A 17,081-nucleotide genomic window follows, 5' to 3' on the forward strand; every position below is an offset into this window, starting at 1 on the left:
AGGGATCAAGTTGCGATATTTAGCAGTGTTGTTATTCCATTGATGCATACTTCAATGAGTGTGGCCCAATGGCTAATCAGAAGCACAAGAGAAGTATTCACCTCATTAACATATGGGACAGATCCCTTGTCGACTTTTTTGATGGGGTGACTAACAGAGGGAAATGTGTGTGCGAGGTATAAAATTTTATCAATCCAGAACTTTATTTCATTTTATGTGCAATTACGGTCAAGGTAATAACATTTGTGCAAAAGGTCATTATCCTTTGGGAGTACTATCTTGCGCAAAATGGCTCTCCATCAACAATTTGGTTCTATTCAGAGATTCAAAGGTGGCTATAGATTGGGTTCAAGGTCATACAACTTTTGAACACCACAAGCCCATAAACTAGTTGCATAATATCAAAGAGATTCAGGTTTTCTAGATTTGACTTTCTCCCACCAATATCGTGAGCATTGCACTGTTGTTGATGAACTATCCAAAAAAGGTCAGTAGCAACATCCGAGGAATATATTCTACACTATTTTTTTCAAGGACAAGATGAGGGACTCTAGGTATATATGCATCAATTAGACAATGTCATGTGAACTTGAAGTATCAATTTGCTAATTTTTTGTTATGTTTTGAAACAAATTTTTTGGAACATGGCCATAAAATGTGGTAATATGCAAATATTTAAGCACACATCGGAGTTTTACGATCTACAACTATAGGTAAATGCCTAGGCTATTACGTCGTGGTCTATATTGGAATTGGGCTTATGGATTTTATATTGTCAATAAAATGAATGGTTGAGATTGCAAGCCAAACAAATATTCTTCGTCTAATACGTGAAGCAATGGACAATATGAAAAGTTTTGTCAATAGTAATTCTCTTTGTCCATTTAATTTATTAAAAAATCATTTGTGGAACATGGTTATCCTTGTAATTTATTAAAAAATTCTTTATGAAACGTGGTGTTAAAATTTGGTATGGCTTGTTTCATTTGGTGTGACTTGAAAAGCAATATTACTAGTTTTATAAATTTACATTTTATAATATTAATTTTTTTATAAATTTAAGTTTCATAATAAAGTTAAGGTTATAATAAATACATCATTATTAAATAATATCATTAATAATATAACTAATAATAATAACAACATTCAAATTAAATTAAAAATAATATTATTAAAAACAACATTAATACCCTATTAAATGATGTTAGTAATTTTCTTAGCTAAATTTACTTACGTTTAGGTTTTATTACTTTAAGATTTTAATAATATTGGTTTTTTATTATTTTAAGTTTATAACAATATTATTATTATGAGTTATTAATAAACATTAAATTTAAATTTAATATTGTTAAATATTGATTTGAATACTAATGTGAATATTAATATGAAATTATTTGTGAAATTAATATCAACCACATTTAGTAATGTGATCGTGATAGTACAAACTAAATTCTAGTATGGATTGATGTGTGTTATTCTATATGGAACTTGTTTGTTGATTTCAAGCAATGAAAATCATGGATAAAATCAAAGCTTGATAAAAAATTGTGATTATATATATAAAAAGTCTATTAATAAAAAATTGCGGGTTTTTTTAATATTTTTTTTTTTCATTATCATAATGTTATATTTCCGAATTTAGGTTTCTGTGATCCATAATTATAATGTTGGGACATTTTTCGGTACTAATCACATCCAGAGTATTTTGTCAAGGCCCTCACATTCAGAGTATTTTGTCGAGGCCTTTCGAACGAACCGGTGTGGTTCATCATCAGGACAAGATGCAGAGTTAGATTTAGGCAACATAATAAATGGTGATAGCGATGGAAAGAGCTGATAATGGATAGCTTTGACCCACAATATAAAATATTCAATAAGGATGAGGAGAAATCATCGTCACGACTAGATCCAGAGTGAGATCTAGGCAACAAAATAAATAGTGATAGCGATGGAAAGAGCTGATAATGGCTAGCTTTGATCCACAATATAAAATATTCAATACGGATGATGATAAATTTTTGCCACAGAATAAATAGTGATAGCGATGGAAAGATGGAGAGTCAGATCTAGGTAATGGAATAAATAGTGAGCAATGAAATAAATAGCGATAGCGATGGAAGCACTCATAATGGCTAGCTTTGATCCACAATATAAAATATTCAATAAGGATGAGGATAATTTTTTGCCACAGAATAAATAGTGATAGTGATGGAAAGAGTTGATAATGGCTAGCTTTGACCCACAATATAAAATATTCAATAAAGATGAGGAGAAATTGATAATGGCTAGCTTTGACCCACAATATCAAATCTTCAATAAAGATGAGGAGAAATTTTTGCTTGAACCAGCTAGTGTGGTTCATCATCTTAATGTAATATAGATTACAATATATTTATTAAAATAAAATAATACCCTATATACTTACAAATAAATATATGTTGACTCTCCCTAACAAATTTTGACTAAGAAACAATTAAGTTATTTATTTTATTTCAAGTTATGATTAACTAAATAAATAAATAATTACACTAATGGTAAGTGACTGGATGTGATTAGTACCAAAAGATATCCCAACATTATAATGTTATATATGAACACAACTATAATTAACTCTTAAAATAATTCTACCATTTATTTTAAAAGATATATATAGATTGATCATGTATGTAAGTGTATTTCAATTTCTTTTAAAAAATTGAAACTTCATATCATGTACGATTTCCAATACATATAAACAACAACTTTACATGAAATAACAATCTTAACCCAATATACTCACTTATCTAGTTTTTTATATTTGATTTTTAACCAACTTAGATCCAACTCTGGATATATCAAGCGCTCTTGAGGTGCAAACGTCTTTTGGGAGTGAAGAAAGGTTTGCACCTCGAGAGATTTGATGCGTCTTAGAGCTTGATAGGTTCAGAGTTAAGATAGATCTAGGTTGGTTTAATTATTAATTTTATTTTTTTAGTTTAATTTCTATTTTTATGTAATCTCACTAAGTCAAAATGTTTTAATTTACAGCTTGAGTGGGCTTAATGGTTAAGAGCATGTGTTTCCTCCTAAGAGGTCACAGGTTCAAAACCAGAGGGGGGTAAAGTATGTATGCCTTTGTAGACATTAGGAGTCTTACATTACACCTATACCTCATCTCTAAACTGAATTACTATACTAAACTACACCTATACATCCTCTAAACTAAACCACTAACTTATAAAACTAGACTCAAAAACTATAACTACAATATCTCTTACATGTAACATGTAAATGTTTATCAATCAATTTTTACATATTATAAATTGGACATATTAATATAAATTCAATATTATAAATTACACATATTAATATAAATTTTAATATATTAAACTCTCATGTAAAAATATTAACAAACTTTCTTATATTACACCTATACCTCATCTCTAAACTGAATTACTATACATTATCTCTTAACTAAACTACTTCTTAACTAAACTACTGAATTATAAAACTTACACCTATACATCCTCTAAAATGACCAACTAACTTATAAAACTAGATTCAAAAACTATAACTACATTGAAAAATATAAATTACCTACACAATCCAAACATTTCATTTTGATTCATTTTGATTATCTCGTAACTGTCACATTTGTAACGGTGCCTATTTGATTTTTTGATGTTCCACCGTACATTCTCCCTTCCAATTTCTCCACAGTCGATTTAATTTTAATTTAATTTTCTGTTTTACCCAGAAAATTTCAATTTTCTATCCACACACATAAATTAGGGTTTCACACTCACATAAATTAGGGTTTGATGGAGATAAAACCCTAATTTCTCAATTTACTCTCGCATTGCACTCTCAACTCACAGAAGTAGCTGCTGTCACACGAACACATTTCTATTCTCTCAGGTTTCAACATGGGGGTCACTAGCACGAGGAACACAATGCTCTCCCTCTGCAACCACAACATCTACATTCATCGACTTTCCTTCCGCACTTTGAGCGCCCCTGCAGACACGCGCATTAAAACACTCTGTCGCACCAACAGACTTCAAGAGGCACTGGACACCTTCAAGCACCTGCTTTCACCTAAATCTACATCCATCCCCTCTCTAATCACCTGCAATGTCTTGTTAAGTAGCCTACTTCGACTGAATCAACATGAGTCAGTGTTCTCTGTTTACAAACTTATGATTGAAGGCGACATTATTCCAGATCTCAGAACTTTGAACATTATCATCAATTGTCATTGTGAAACAGGTAAAATGGATTATGCATTGAAAGTGTTTGAAGGAATGGGAGAACATGGGTATGTTGCAGATGTTGTAACCTTCAGTACCCTCATCAAAGGGCTTTGCAGGAAATTCAGAATCGAGGAATCTGTCAAGCTTTTCAACCAAATGATTATCAAACGACAAGTTCCTGATATTTTTACTTATAATACCCTAATATGCGGGCTCTGCAAGACCGGTAAATCCCACGAAGCGTTCGGGTTGTTAGCTGTTATGCTGCAAAAGGGCCATAAGCCTGACACATCCACATTTAACTCGTTCATGGATCGACTATGCAAAGAAAGTAAGCTCCAAGAAGTCAAGAAACTATTGTATCTGATGATAAAAGAGGGTTGTAATCCCGATGTTATTACATACAGTATACTTATTAACGGTTTATGTAAAGAAGGCAAGTTGGATGAGGCGTGGGAGCTCTTCTATGAAATGTCTGAGAGAAACATATGCCCTAATGTTGTAACATACAGTGTGCTTATTGATGGTTTATGTAAGGAAGGCAAGTTGGCTGAGGCGAGGAAGCTCTACTCTGAAATGTCTGCCAAAAACATATCCCCTGATGTGGTCACGTCCAATGCGCTTATTGATGGTTTATGTAAGGAAGGCAAGTTGGACGAGGCGATGAAGTTCTTCTCTGAAATGCCTGAAAAAAACATATCCCCTGATGTGGTCACGTCCAATGCGCTTATTGATGGTTTATGTAAGGAAGGCAAGTTGGACGAGGCGATGAAGTTCTTCTCTGAAATGCCTGACAAAAACATATCCCCTAATGTGGTCACGTACAGTGCGCTTATTGATGGTTTATGTAAGGAAGGCAAGTTGGACAAGGCGACGAAACTCTTCTCTCATATGTCTGAGAAAAACATATCACCTAATGTGGTCACATACAATGCACTTCTTCATGGTTTATGTAAGGAAGGCAAGTTGGATAAGGCAAGGAAGCTCTTCTCTGAAATGTCAGGGAGGAACATCGGCCCAAATATTGTCACATACAACTCTCTTATTCATGGTTTATGTAACAAAGGCAAGTTGGATGAGGCAAAGAAGCTTTTCTATGAAATGTCTAACAGAAACATTTGCCCTAACCTTGTCACATACAATGCACTTATCAATGGCTTATGTAAGGAAAGGCAATGGCAGGAGGCCACCAGAGTGCTTCACGATATGCTAAACAAAGGGTGCAATCCAGATGTTATCACATACAACACTGTTATTGATGGTCTTGGCAAAGAAGGCAAGCTTCAGGAAGCTCTCGGGTTATTAGATGTTATGGTGAAAATAGGCATTCCACCTAATCAAATAACATACAGTACACTTATAAATGGATTTTGCAGAGCGGATAAGCCGGAGAAGGCAGAGGAGCTTCTTCGAGAGATGCCAGAGAAAGGTTGCAGGCCTGATTTAGTTAGTTATAATACATTAATACACGGGCTTTGCAAGCATAATAGGATAGACGAAGCTCACCAGATCTTCTATGAGATGCAAGGCCAGGGTCAGAGCCCTGATATTATCACATACACCACATTGATGAATGGACTCTGCAGAGTGGGTAACCTGAAGGAGGCAATAAAATTATTCGAACAGATGAAAGACAGAGGTCATGGGCCTGATATGATTCCATATGCCACCATCATGGACGCACTATGCAAGGAAGGCACACCCCAAAACGCCAATAGAATATTGGATGAGATCTTGAAAAAAGTTTGATACTTGTGTTGTGACATTAAGTTGTAAATAAAAGCTTCTGTAACGATATTGCTGAAATGCACCTCGCAAGATTTAGTAAAAGGGAGTAAATTGCAGTTGATGAAGTACAGGGATGACTTTGGTAATAATGCACTATCTGAAACAGGTATGGTGGCTGAGTTGATCAAGTGGTACACGTGGAATTTCAATAAGAGTGCATGAGGTGTTTAATGTTAGGAGAGGACGTTACAAATCATAGGAGTGGTGAGTTACAAATTGATCTGATATTTTCTTAGTCATGACATTGTTTCAAAGGTTGTTAATAGATTGATAAGGATTTCAAAAATATTATACGAAGTGTTAGACTTTTCTTCAGTTTATATTGTCTGAATTGTCTGTCTGAAGTGGTCCTGAGGAAGCGTTTTATCGTAGTTAGTATTTAGCAAATCGCTTCCAATAGTCGCAACTTCTAATGTAGGCAAAACAGATGGACTTACTGTAATAGCACCTATTAGTATAAGACTTGCCGGCAGCCATATAAAATACTATCAAGTCAGTTTTATGCGTGAAAATTGATGAACTGGGTTAGGTCTACTCATGGCTTGCTCTACCAGTTGGTGAGTTACTATTGCTGAATTGTTCATGGTTAGTTTTAGGTAAAAACTAAAATAGATGGTTGATCAATCGGCTGTCAAACGCATTTAGTAATTAATTTTGTTTGAGAGTTTGACATTAATTATCACTTTCCCTGAGGTCATGTAATTTATTAAGATTCACTCTAATAAATGTGACCTGGCAACATGGGGATTTGCTTCACTAGGTTTGGTATTATTGCATTGAAGGTAGTTTGACTGTATGAACACTATGTACTTTAGAGGCTACGTGGCAAAACAGTCTACAAGAACAGCATGAGAGTATGGAGGCAGAGATAGGGCATTATTCACAGTATGATGGCAGAGATCGGACATACTTTGTGGCTATGTCATGATTTAACTGTCCTAATTAGTTGCATGCATATATGAAACTCGAATGGCAGTACACAATGATCAAAACCTTACTGTAGATTCACTTCTCACAGGCTGTTAAGTTCAACTAGTTTAACTTCCTCTGCATGGCTAATGTGCAATACTAGCTCGAAGCTTTGCTTCTTACAGGACATATGATTAGAATATACAGAAATTTGGATTCACAGGTCACTGTCACAGGCTGTTAAAATCAATTAGTTTAACTTCCTCTGCATGGCCAATGTGCAATACTAGTCTAAGCTTTGCTTCTTACAGGAAATATGATTAGAATATACAGAAATTTGCTTCTGCCACTAGTTGGTGAATATAGTCTTTGCTGGAAGTGAACACCGTCAGATTTGTCTACTATATATTGCACTAGACATATGATTTGCAATCCCGTGTTTTTTCGTTTCTAGTCTTCAATGGGTGTGGCTTGGGGAACTTTGATTCCAATAGCTTTGGGATCTCAGAAATAGTATAGCTCAGTATATATTTATAATATTATTTGGGATGAAAATTGAAATGTTTGGTTTGCTTAATGCGAAATGCCAGGGAGCAACATCTACAAGAATTAAAGATAAGTGTCCTTCAAGAATTAGTCAACAGGAATGACAGGTATTGATCAGCTATTGATCTGTTGTCTTCATTCAAAATGAAATCCAATTTTATTATTTTACATCATAGGATTCTTATTGAAATGTGAGAATTCCAATAAAGAAAGATATAATTTCTGGATTTTTTTATGTTTTTGTCGTATCCTATCATATTGTAATTTTATATAATCCAGAGGAGAACTTGCAAATTTGGTGAAACATGGAAATTCCATACAAAGAACGAAGTTCAGGATGGGTAGGTATGACCTATCATATTGTAATTTTATATAATCCAGACGAGAACTTGCAAATTTGGTGCCACATGGAAATTCCATACAAAGAACGAAGTTCAGGATGGGTAGGTATGAATGTCTTGGACCGCTCACTGCTCTCGGTTTGTAGTGGATCTTTTTTGTTTGCATCAATTTAGTGATCTCATTTACATTTAATGCCGAGATTTTCCTTTTTATTATCGCATTTGTCTTTTTACCCATTGCATAAGTTATGTTCTGCACATGGTTTTGATTTGAAATGCAGCCTGAGTTCTATAATGAATGCCAGGAGAAATATAGCCCTGCCATTAATATTGTTTCTAAAGATTACTCAACCGGCTTTCTTGCATCCACAGCTTCCTTCAACTCTAACCATTTGTGGCATGTGCTATCTTTAGGTTTGATTACATCCTATTATGGCATTTCTTAAAAGGATAATTTGCTCATGTATTCTTGCTCTTATCATTATTTACTGCATGCAGAATGAGAAGGACGTGCAACTATGGTGCCATCTTTAAATTCTATCATCCTCAACTGGTACGTTAGTTCCAATGCACGGGTCACCAGTTTTCTCCAACAACTCCTAGTTCTCATCCCCACTCGGGAAGTCTGCCATCATGGTCAATGCCTAGGGTGTCTTTATATAAAACCCTTGTTGGCAAGGCCTTTCTAGTCACGCACCAGTGATCCCTCCCCTCCGAGTAGTGTTGGTTTCCCACCGGATTACTTCTCCTGTAAGCAATTGCTGTTTAACTGTTCGTACTATTTGGCTATTATTGTTGTTAATTGCATGACCTTTATTTTGCCTTGGAAATTTTATAAAATTTCAATTTTGTCTGGCATACCAATTAGGCAGGCCAATTCTCTTTGTGATCGGTACCTCTGGCAATTTTAATTTCCCAAGCTGAGATTTGTTTGCAGCTTGCTTTGGCATGCTTTTTTTTTTCTTATGGTTTTGAATGCGTGATTCTTGAATCCGTGTGAAATAATTTGTGACATGTGTTACTTTTCCGGATGCTAGATCTATTGGGTAGTGCTTTGTACCTGTTACAATATACGAAGAGGACTAATAAGTCTCATGGCATGTATTACTTACAATGCATTTTCTTATTAGACATCATCAAATACTTGAATATTTAGGCTCTTCTGTCCAAATTGTAGTAGGTAAAACAACTATTATCTTGATCTATGTCTTGTTAGATCTTGTAGCAATCATCTTGATTTACAAGTTGACATGGCTAAGCGTCTCAATCAAAGAGGACATCATTTAGAGACAGGGCCCTTTTTTTCAATTGACGTTTTTACATTGGTAGCAAGGGCAGGCAGGTTCAATTTTGGTTAGCATTAGCAGCAAGCAATAAATAAGACATTGTTTAGCATCTGGTTCCATCCCTCAATTCCAGCAGCCATTTCTGGAAAGTATGTTTGGGTAGTGCTTCGTACCTGTTATAGTATAGGATGAGGACTAATAAGTGTCAAGACATGTATTGGTTACAATGCAATTTTTTATTAGACATCTTCAAATACTTCAATATTTAGACTCTGCTGTCCAAATTGTAACTGCTAAAACAACTATTATCTTGATCTCTGTCTTCTTAGATCTTGGAGCAATCATATTGATCTACAAGTTGACATGGTTAAGTGTCTCAATCGAAGAGGACATCATTTAGAGACTGGTCCCTTTTTTTCGGTCGACGTTTTTACATTGGTAGCAAGGGCAGGCAGGTTCAATTTTGTCTCCATTCCACCTGGATGCCCAAACACAGGGCCTCCAACTTTGCAATCGCCGTCAAGCAAAACCTAGAGGGAAAGTATGTTTATGAAAAGGTGTGGTCATTGTAAAGATCACTGACAGAAAATCTGTCGTGACATGTACATACCATAATTCTAAGGAGAGGAGCATTCCCTCACCAAATTGTTCCTTGATCGTCTCGGTGTACCCTTATAACCTGTACGATTTTGTGTGTTTCTTCATTCACTCTTGCTTTATCCAAAAAACCCAAAGGGAAATTGTGTTCATCGAAAGGCATGGTCAACTAGAATCTCAGTTCTACATAAAGACACTGACAGGGAATTTGTCATGACATGTACATACCGTAATTCTAAGGAGAGGATCATTCGCACATCAAATTGTTCCTTGATCTTCTTGGTCTAGTAAGATTTTGCATGTTTCTTCCATCCTGTCCTCCACTGTTTCTTAGAGGATCATTCGCACACCAAGTTGTTCCTTGATCTTCTTGGTCTAGTAATATTTTGCATGTTTCTTCCATCCTGTCCTTCATTTTTTCTTTATCGAATTGGGAGTATATCATTTACCTTCATTTCTTCTTTATCCAATTGGGAGTATATCGTTTACCTGATCTGGGTTTCATGTTGACAATGTTTAATGTGCTTCTATAGTTACCTTGCTGCATGCCAGCCTATATTTCTACATTTTCTGTGGGTGAAGTGTTATAGTTATAGTTTTTATTCCTTTTCTCCTATTTAGGTATTCATACCTTTGTGATAAGAGTTTTAGTGGCACATCTAAGAGCTACTCTTATATGTACCCTTATAAGATGTTTGATATATAAAGTGCATGCTGCATTTTGACTGTGTCTTGAAAGTAGTCTAATTTGTAACAATATTATCAGACCCAGACCAAACCAGTAAGAACTGGCCAGTTCAACTAGTTGGAGGGCAAAACTGTTTTGGTCCGGTGAACCATACGGTTTTTGGCTGGTTCGGTACTAAATCGGCCCATTCTTGTATGGATCGGTCTTGTACAATGCTATCAAGCAGGGTTGGAATTTTGATTTCTCTTTACTTGTCATATACATTTTTTCGACGTTTTAGGTCTTTATTCTTCCTTTCAAAAACCGTTGTTTAAAATTTTTCCCTTCAAGAGTGATGCTTTTAAAATAAATTAACCCTTTACCAATAAAGGTTTTATTAAAAAATTACCTTTCAATCATAGTTTTCAAAAATGGCCCAGCTAACCGGTTACCGGTCTAACCGGCCGGTTAGCAGGCCCACCGGTTGAAACCCGCCAAAAAACTCGGTCAGAGGGGTGACTTCACCAAATTTTGCAGCTAACCTGTCCTAACCGGACGGTTTAAGACGGAACCGGCCGGTTAGGAGGCACGCCCACCGTGAGCCCAAAAAGCGACTTTTTGACAGGGTTTTAGGGGTTTTGGAGGGAAACTAACGGTGCTTTCCCTCCAAAAACACCATCTCCAAGCCTTTAAGAGGCCCTTCTCCCTCTCATTTGTCTCACACATCTCATTTGGAGTGTTTGTGAATTTGCTTGGAAGCTTGAAGAGTGTTGAGTTTTTGCTATAGTGGAACAACATAGTTTAAGCTAAGTAGTAGTCATCATGCCTCCAAAAGCCAGAGACACTGCATGGGCTCATTGTGATATGATTGATGGCAAAATGATTTGCAAATATTGCCAAAAATCCATTGAAGGAGGGGGTATTAACAGGTTCAAACAACACTTGGTTGGGATAGGAGGCCATGTAAATCCATGTGGAGCACCAAATGAAATAATAGGGCATATTAGGGCAGAATACGTTCAGAAGTTTGAGACTCAAGTCACTGAACCAATAGAGAAGTTTGTGACTGCAAAGTTTGGGAGTCGAGACTCAACCAACTGAGTTTGATCATGATGACTCATGAGAAGTTTCAAGTGATAATGTTGATCACTATTATCATATATGTAGACTTGAGTCTTGTAGTAGGCCACTGGCCCCATAGTTTGTAGGCTTTGTTTTTGCACTCTAGAGGCCACTTAGAGCCTCATTGCTTATGTATTTTGTCGATGATATGTATTGCACTCGGTGCCATTTTGATATATTCACCTTTACATGGTATATAAATGAACAATCTTTGCATATTTTGTCTCTATTGGCTTGGAATCATGGTTTTAAATCTTAAAAATAGTTTCTTCATTGAAAATAAATTATTTAATCTATTTTTCTAAAACCAGTTCGTTTAGACCAAACCAGTCCCGATTAGATCAGTTTCGGTCGGTAAACCAGTTCATTAGGTGGACAGGTCTGGTTCTAAAAACACTGCTTTCAATAACACAATTATGTTAAAAAAATTCACATTTTTATGATAAGATAAGAAAAAACAAAATGACCATAACAAACAAATGACTTATTGAATTCTGAATCTTGGTTTAAAATTATATGGAACACTCACAATAAAATATTCATAACTCTAAAATCAAATGTCCTGGACCAGGGCATGCCATAGCATTTGTATATATAAGGTATGACTAAGGAGATCTTATGTGACATGTAAGATGACCAACAAAGTAAAACTATAAGATGGTCTATCCCCCTATTGTCTCCACAATCATAATAACATGGAATCAATATGGAGGTCCACGATGGAGAGTTTGAAGTCAAGCAACCACAATGTATTAAAAGTTTTTTAATATTTCATAAGTGGCAGTAGATGTTGTTCTTCATGAGCCGATCTTTCAGAGCTTTTAAGGGATGTTGAGACACTAAAGATCTGGTGCAAACTATAGTTGAATCGACACTTCCATTGTTCCAAACAATGTAAACTTTGAAACGGAACTGATATTGTTACCTGTTTTGTAGAGATAGCAAAAAAGTGACCCGATTTTGAAAAAGGGTGATGCAGAACACACATGTTTTTTTTAAAGCATAGTTTTTGGCACTTTAATTTTTTTTATATACATTGCATTTTAGAATGGTAGTGATTTTCATGCTAATTTTAAAAAGTGGTTATTCTGCATCAGACCCTTTTTTTAAAAGACCTATTTTTTGACTTTAAATTTTCTAATGTATGAAATGTAAATAATTATTTCCTAAATTTAATAATTTTGGAAGTAGTTTTCTTCTTCATATTTTCTAGTTTTTATTTTTATTTTTATTTTTTTTTGTAGTGGGGTTTTTATTGATTTGCATATTTAAAGAAGAAGGTCGATATTTTGCATTTCTGATGCATTTCTGATATTCTACATATTTATACATCGTTAAATAAAAAAATGTTTAAAAAAAAATTTGTTTCATAAACCATAAAAGAATTTGAAATAAATAAATAATAACTATATAGATAAAATTAAGTAAGTAAAAATAGAAAGATTAAAAAACTCAACTAAAAATTAATATTAAAAACATTTAGAAGAAACTAAAAAGACAAAAATAAGCTTAAATTATATATATATATATATATATATATATCAAAATTTTAAAAATATACGTCTTTTTTAACTGAAAAAAATAAAAAATTAAAAAACATTTATATATATATATATCAAAATAAAAATATATCAAACATTTTATATATATATATATCGTACGTCTTTTTCAACTGAAAAAAATAAAAAATTAAAAAACATTTTAAACTTAAAAAAAATTGGGTTTTTGATTTATATTAAAAATAAAAAAATTTATTAAATTTTTATTATTTATTTAAAAACCAACCAAAAAAAATTAAATATAATTTTTTTTTGAAAAAAAAAAATTCATTAAACAATTTTAATAAAAATTATGAAATTTTAATTTATTAAATAATTTTAATAAAAATTATATTTTAAACAATTTAAAAAAAATAAATAAATTATTAAAAAATTTTATTACACCATTTTAATGAAAATTAAATTTTATGTTTTTTTTTTTTTTTAAATTTTGTTTTTATTAAAAAAAAAAAAAATGGAGTTCGCCCCCGGCCGCGCCACCACCCGGCGGCGGGCGGGTCGTGGGGCGATTCCCGGAATTGCCCCACGACCTGCCCGCCGCCGGGTGGTGGCGCGGTCGGGGCCGAACTCCATTTAAAAAAAAAATTTAATTAATTAATTATCATTAAAATGGTGTAATAATTTTTTTTTTAAATGGTTTAAAATATAATTTTTATTAAAATTGTATAATGAATTTAAAAAAAAAAATCGATTAAAATATATATATATATATATATATTTTAATAAAAACACAATTTTTTTTTGTAAGTTTAAAATGTTTTTAAATTTTTTTAATTGGAAAAGATGTATATTTTTAAAATTTTGAAATTTATTTATTTATTTTTAAAGCTTATTTTTGTCTTTTTGGTTTTTTTTAAATGTTTTTAATATTAATTTTAATAGTTTTTAATTTTATTTTTTTTGATTAATTTTCTATTTTTGTTTAATCTAGTTTGTTTTTAATTTTTTTTTTTTTTGCTAGTTTTTGTTAATGATTTTTTTAATCTTTCTATTTTTATTTACTTAATTTTATATATAAAATTTTATTTATTTATTTATTTTTTCCAAATTCTTTTATGGTTTATGAAACAATTTTTTTTAACATTTTTTAATTTATTTTTTGTCATATATATATCTATATATATTTACATTTATTTTTTTAAGTAATCATCATTTTAATCTTTTTTCCCCTGGAAAAATCGTAATATTTCATTATACTTTGAAAAATTACATATTGTAGATGCATCGTAATGCATATGCTAGAGTCTGTCAGCCTGATGGCTCAGCAATATAGATATCAAATATATCAGCCTATTTGACCAGATCATCATGCAGGATGTTCGTTAATGGTCCATTTTATTTTAAATACATATTGCCACGCAGGGCCTTTTTATATATTCCGTCACAAAAAAGTGATCAAAAAACTGTACAATTCCATCAAAATTTTATAACAGTATTATGTTCATGGGCTGTCCGCCCTGTGGTACTGAGAGTCTATATATGGCCGATGATAATATTGATAAGCATTTTTCCCTCACTGCTCTTGTATCAACCACTCACCTCGGGGTAGTGACGTGGCCGCCTTGGATAGTTCGTCAACACAACTGTTGTGTTCCCTGTAAATATGTTTACAAGTAATATCATTAAAATGTGCCTTCATGATATTTATTTCATCCAAAATAGTGCTGAGAGTGTGTGTGTGGCATGCAGATGTAGCATTGAACCAGTCTACTATGATCTTTGAATCGCCAAAAATATGTATGTTCATGCAGTTATGACCCAATGTGAAATGCATGAGGTGCCGAAGTGTAATAAGCTCAACAAAATTGTTTGTGCCAGTCCCCAAACCCATTTGGACTTTATAGTAGTGTTGTTCGTTCATGTAGAGGATAAATCCGCCCCCGCACCCCTGCTGTTGGGCTGCGCCATCAAAAAATGCCCATGGGGTGTTTTTGTCTATGAGTGGAGGTTCACGTGGTCTACGGGTTCGAGTTTGTGGTGGATCTGGCATATTATTGTATGCTGTAATAATCAGAGCTTGGGTGTGCATCCAGTTTATAGATTTGCCATCAAATATAGCTTGGTTCCGGGCCAACCATACATGCCAGCTGATTATGAGGGGGAGGCTCTGAGATTTTGATCCCTTGTGCCGGTGGTACCAAGCTTCCCATGCCCCAATCAGGTCGACACCCTCCCAGATGCCCGTGAATTGAATCGCAGGTGTTATGTTGCGCCACAGGTTCGTCAGAACAGTACACTTCAGAAATAGGTGTGTTGTTGATTCAGCAGCGTTTTTACACAGCGAACACCAAGTAGGCCCATGAATGGCCTGGCGCATGAGGTATTCCCCGGTGGGGACTTTGTTTTTTAAAATACACCAAAAGAATAATTTGGTCCGGGGAGGTGCTGTGAGATTCCAAATGGCCTTCCACCAGAAGGTTATCAGGTCTGGAACTTTGTGTGATATCAGCACTTGGTAGCCGCCTTTCGGAGTATATATGCCACTCTCAGATTGTTGCCAAATGAGCTCGTCCAGTCCTTCTTTTATCCTTATATGGGATTCTTGTAGTGCTGTAATGTAATCCTTCCATTCATTGTGCCAGCATTGGGGCAAATTAATTTGCTGCGCGGTTTTCCATCGTTGTGTGAGGATGGTGGTATTGAGAGGATCCGCAATGTTGGCTATGACCTTGATATCTTGGGCATGTAAATGCTGAATAAGCTCCCTGGTTAAGCGATGTCTTCCACCACTCCCTATCCAGGGATCAATACCAATGCGTGCCGACTGTCCATTATTTATTCTCCAGATCAAATTGTCCCTGATGAGTGGCAGAGAATGTAGAAGTGCCTTCCAGACAGATGAAATGCCGGTTTTGGGCCAATTTGGGAGTCTTATCCATTCCATGATATTCATAGGCCAGACGTATTTATGGTATGATATGTTCGTCCAGAGATTTTGTTTCGTGAGCAAAGTCCACCCCATTTTAGCAGCTAGAGCTTGAGCAAAAAGAGGCAGGTCTTTTAAGCCCCAGCCTCCCCACTTCTTGGGCAGAGCTATCCTGTTCCAGGCCACCCAGGCAAATATCCTCTTGTCCTGATTCCCGTTCCATAGGAATCTGTTGCATATTTGGTGAAGTCTGGCCAATATGTTCCTGGGTATCCAAGCCAGTGCCATCCAATATACAGGCGTGGCCTCAAGAACCGATTTTACCAGCACGAGTCTTCCAGCTCTTGATAAGTATCGGTGACTCCATATTTTTAGTCTCTTCTCCAGTTTAGTTACTAGCCATATCCAATCAGCAATCTTCTGACTGACAGGCTTGATCCAGAAACCCAGATATTTTAACCCCCGATCAAGTGGATTGATGCTATAGGGAAACAGTCGATGTGCATATTGGGACTCATGAATGGAAGTGTGTGTGAAAATGATGGAGGATTTTGTGTGGTTTGCTAGCATGCCAGTGGCGGATGAGAAAAGGGAGAGGATCTTTGAGAAAGAGCGGGAATCCCTTATACTTCCATCAAGAAATATAATAACGTCATCCACAAACAGAAGGTGGGTGAGGTAACAGTCATCTGATATCTTGAGACCACCCAGATCTCCATCCCTTTTTGCAGATTCAATCAGCCGGCTGAGACCATCCATAACAATAAAAAATAGAAGAGGAGACAGGGGGCAGCCCTGTCTGAGTCCTCTTTCAGAATGGAAAAAATGAGAAGCAGACCCATTGATGAGCACACTGAAAGTAGGTGTGGTTATACAGGCCATGATCCATGTGATGAAGTTGTGGGGGAAGCCCAAGTGTATGAGTAGCATCTTGATATATAGCCAACTGACACGATCAAATGCCTTTACCAGGTTGATCTTAAGGGTGATGGCCTTTTGATGTTTGGTCCAGATGGAGTGGATGGCTTCCTGGGCCGAGCCTATAGCTTCATGGATCTGACGATGTTCAAGAAAAGAAAATTGCTGAGGCGCAATATGTCGTGACAGAATAGGGCGGAGACGATTTGCGATGATCTTATAGAGGCAGTTACAGAGTGAGATGGGTCTG

At 35.0% G+C, this 17,081-nt stretch overlaps 1 protein-coding gene across 1 annotated transcript in view; it reads left to right on the forward strand.

Moving 5' to 3' along the window:
* Positions 1 to 3,786: 3,786 nt before the first annotated feature.
* The window catches only part of LOC149242698 (uncharacterized), a 39,954-nt gene continuing 26,659 nt past the window's right edge, over positions 3,787 to 17,081 (forward strand). The window contains exon 1 of the mRNA XM_089370952.1: positions 3,787 to 5,975. Coding sequence (XP_089227078.1) covers positions 3,906 to 5,975 — 2,070 coding nt within the window. The 5' untranslated portion in view covers positions 3,787 to 3,905. The remainder of the gene's footprint in view (positions 5,976 to 17,081) is intronic.

Source organism: Pinus tabuliformis, chromosome 8, assembly GCF_031772625.1.
Source record: "Pinus tabuliformis cultivar Carrire ecotype Pingquan chromosome 8, CPIR1, whole genome shotgun sequence".
Taxonomy (NCBI): domain Eukaryota; kingdom Viridiplantae; phylum Streptophyta; class Pinopsida; order Pinales; family Pinaceae; genus Pinus; species Pinus tabuliformis.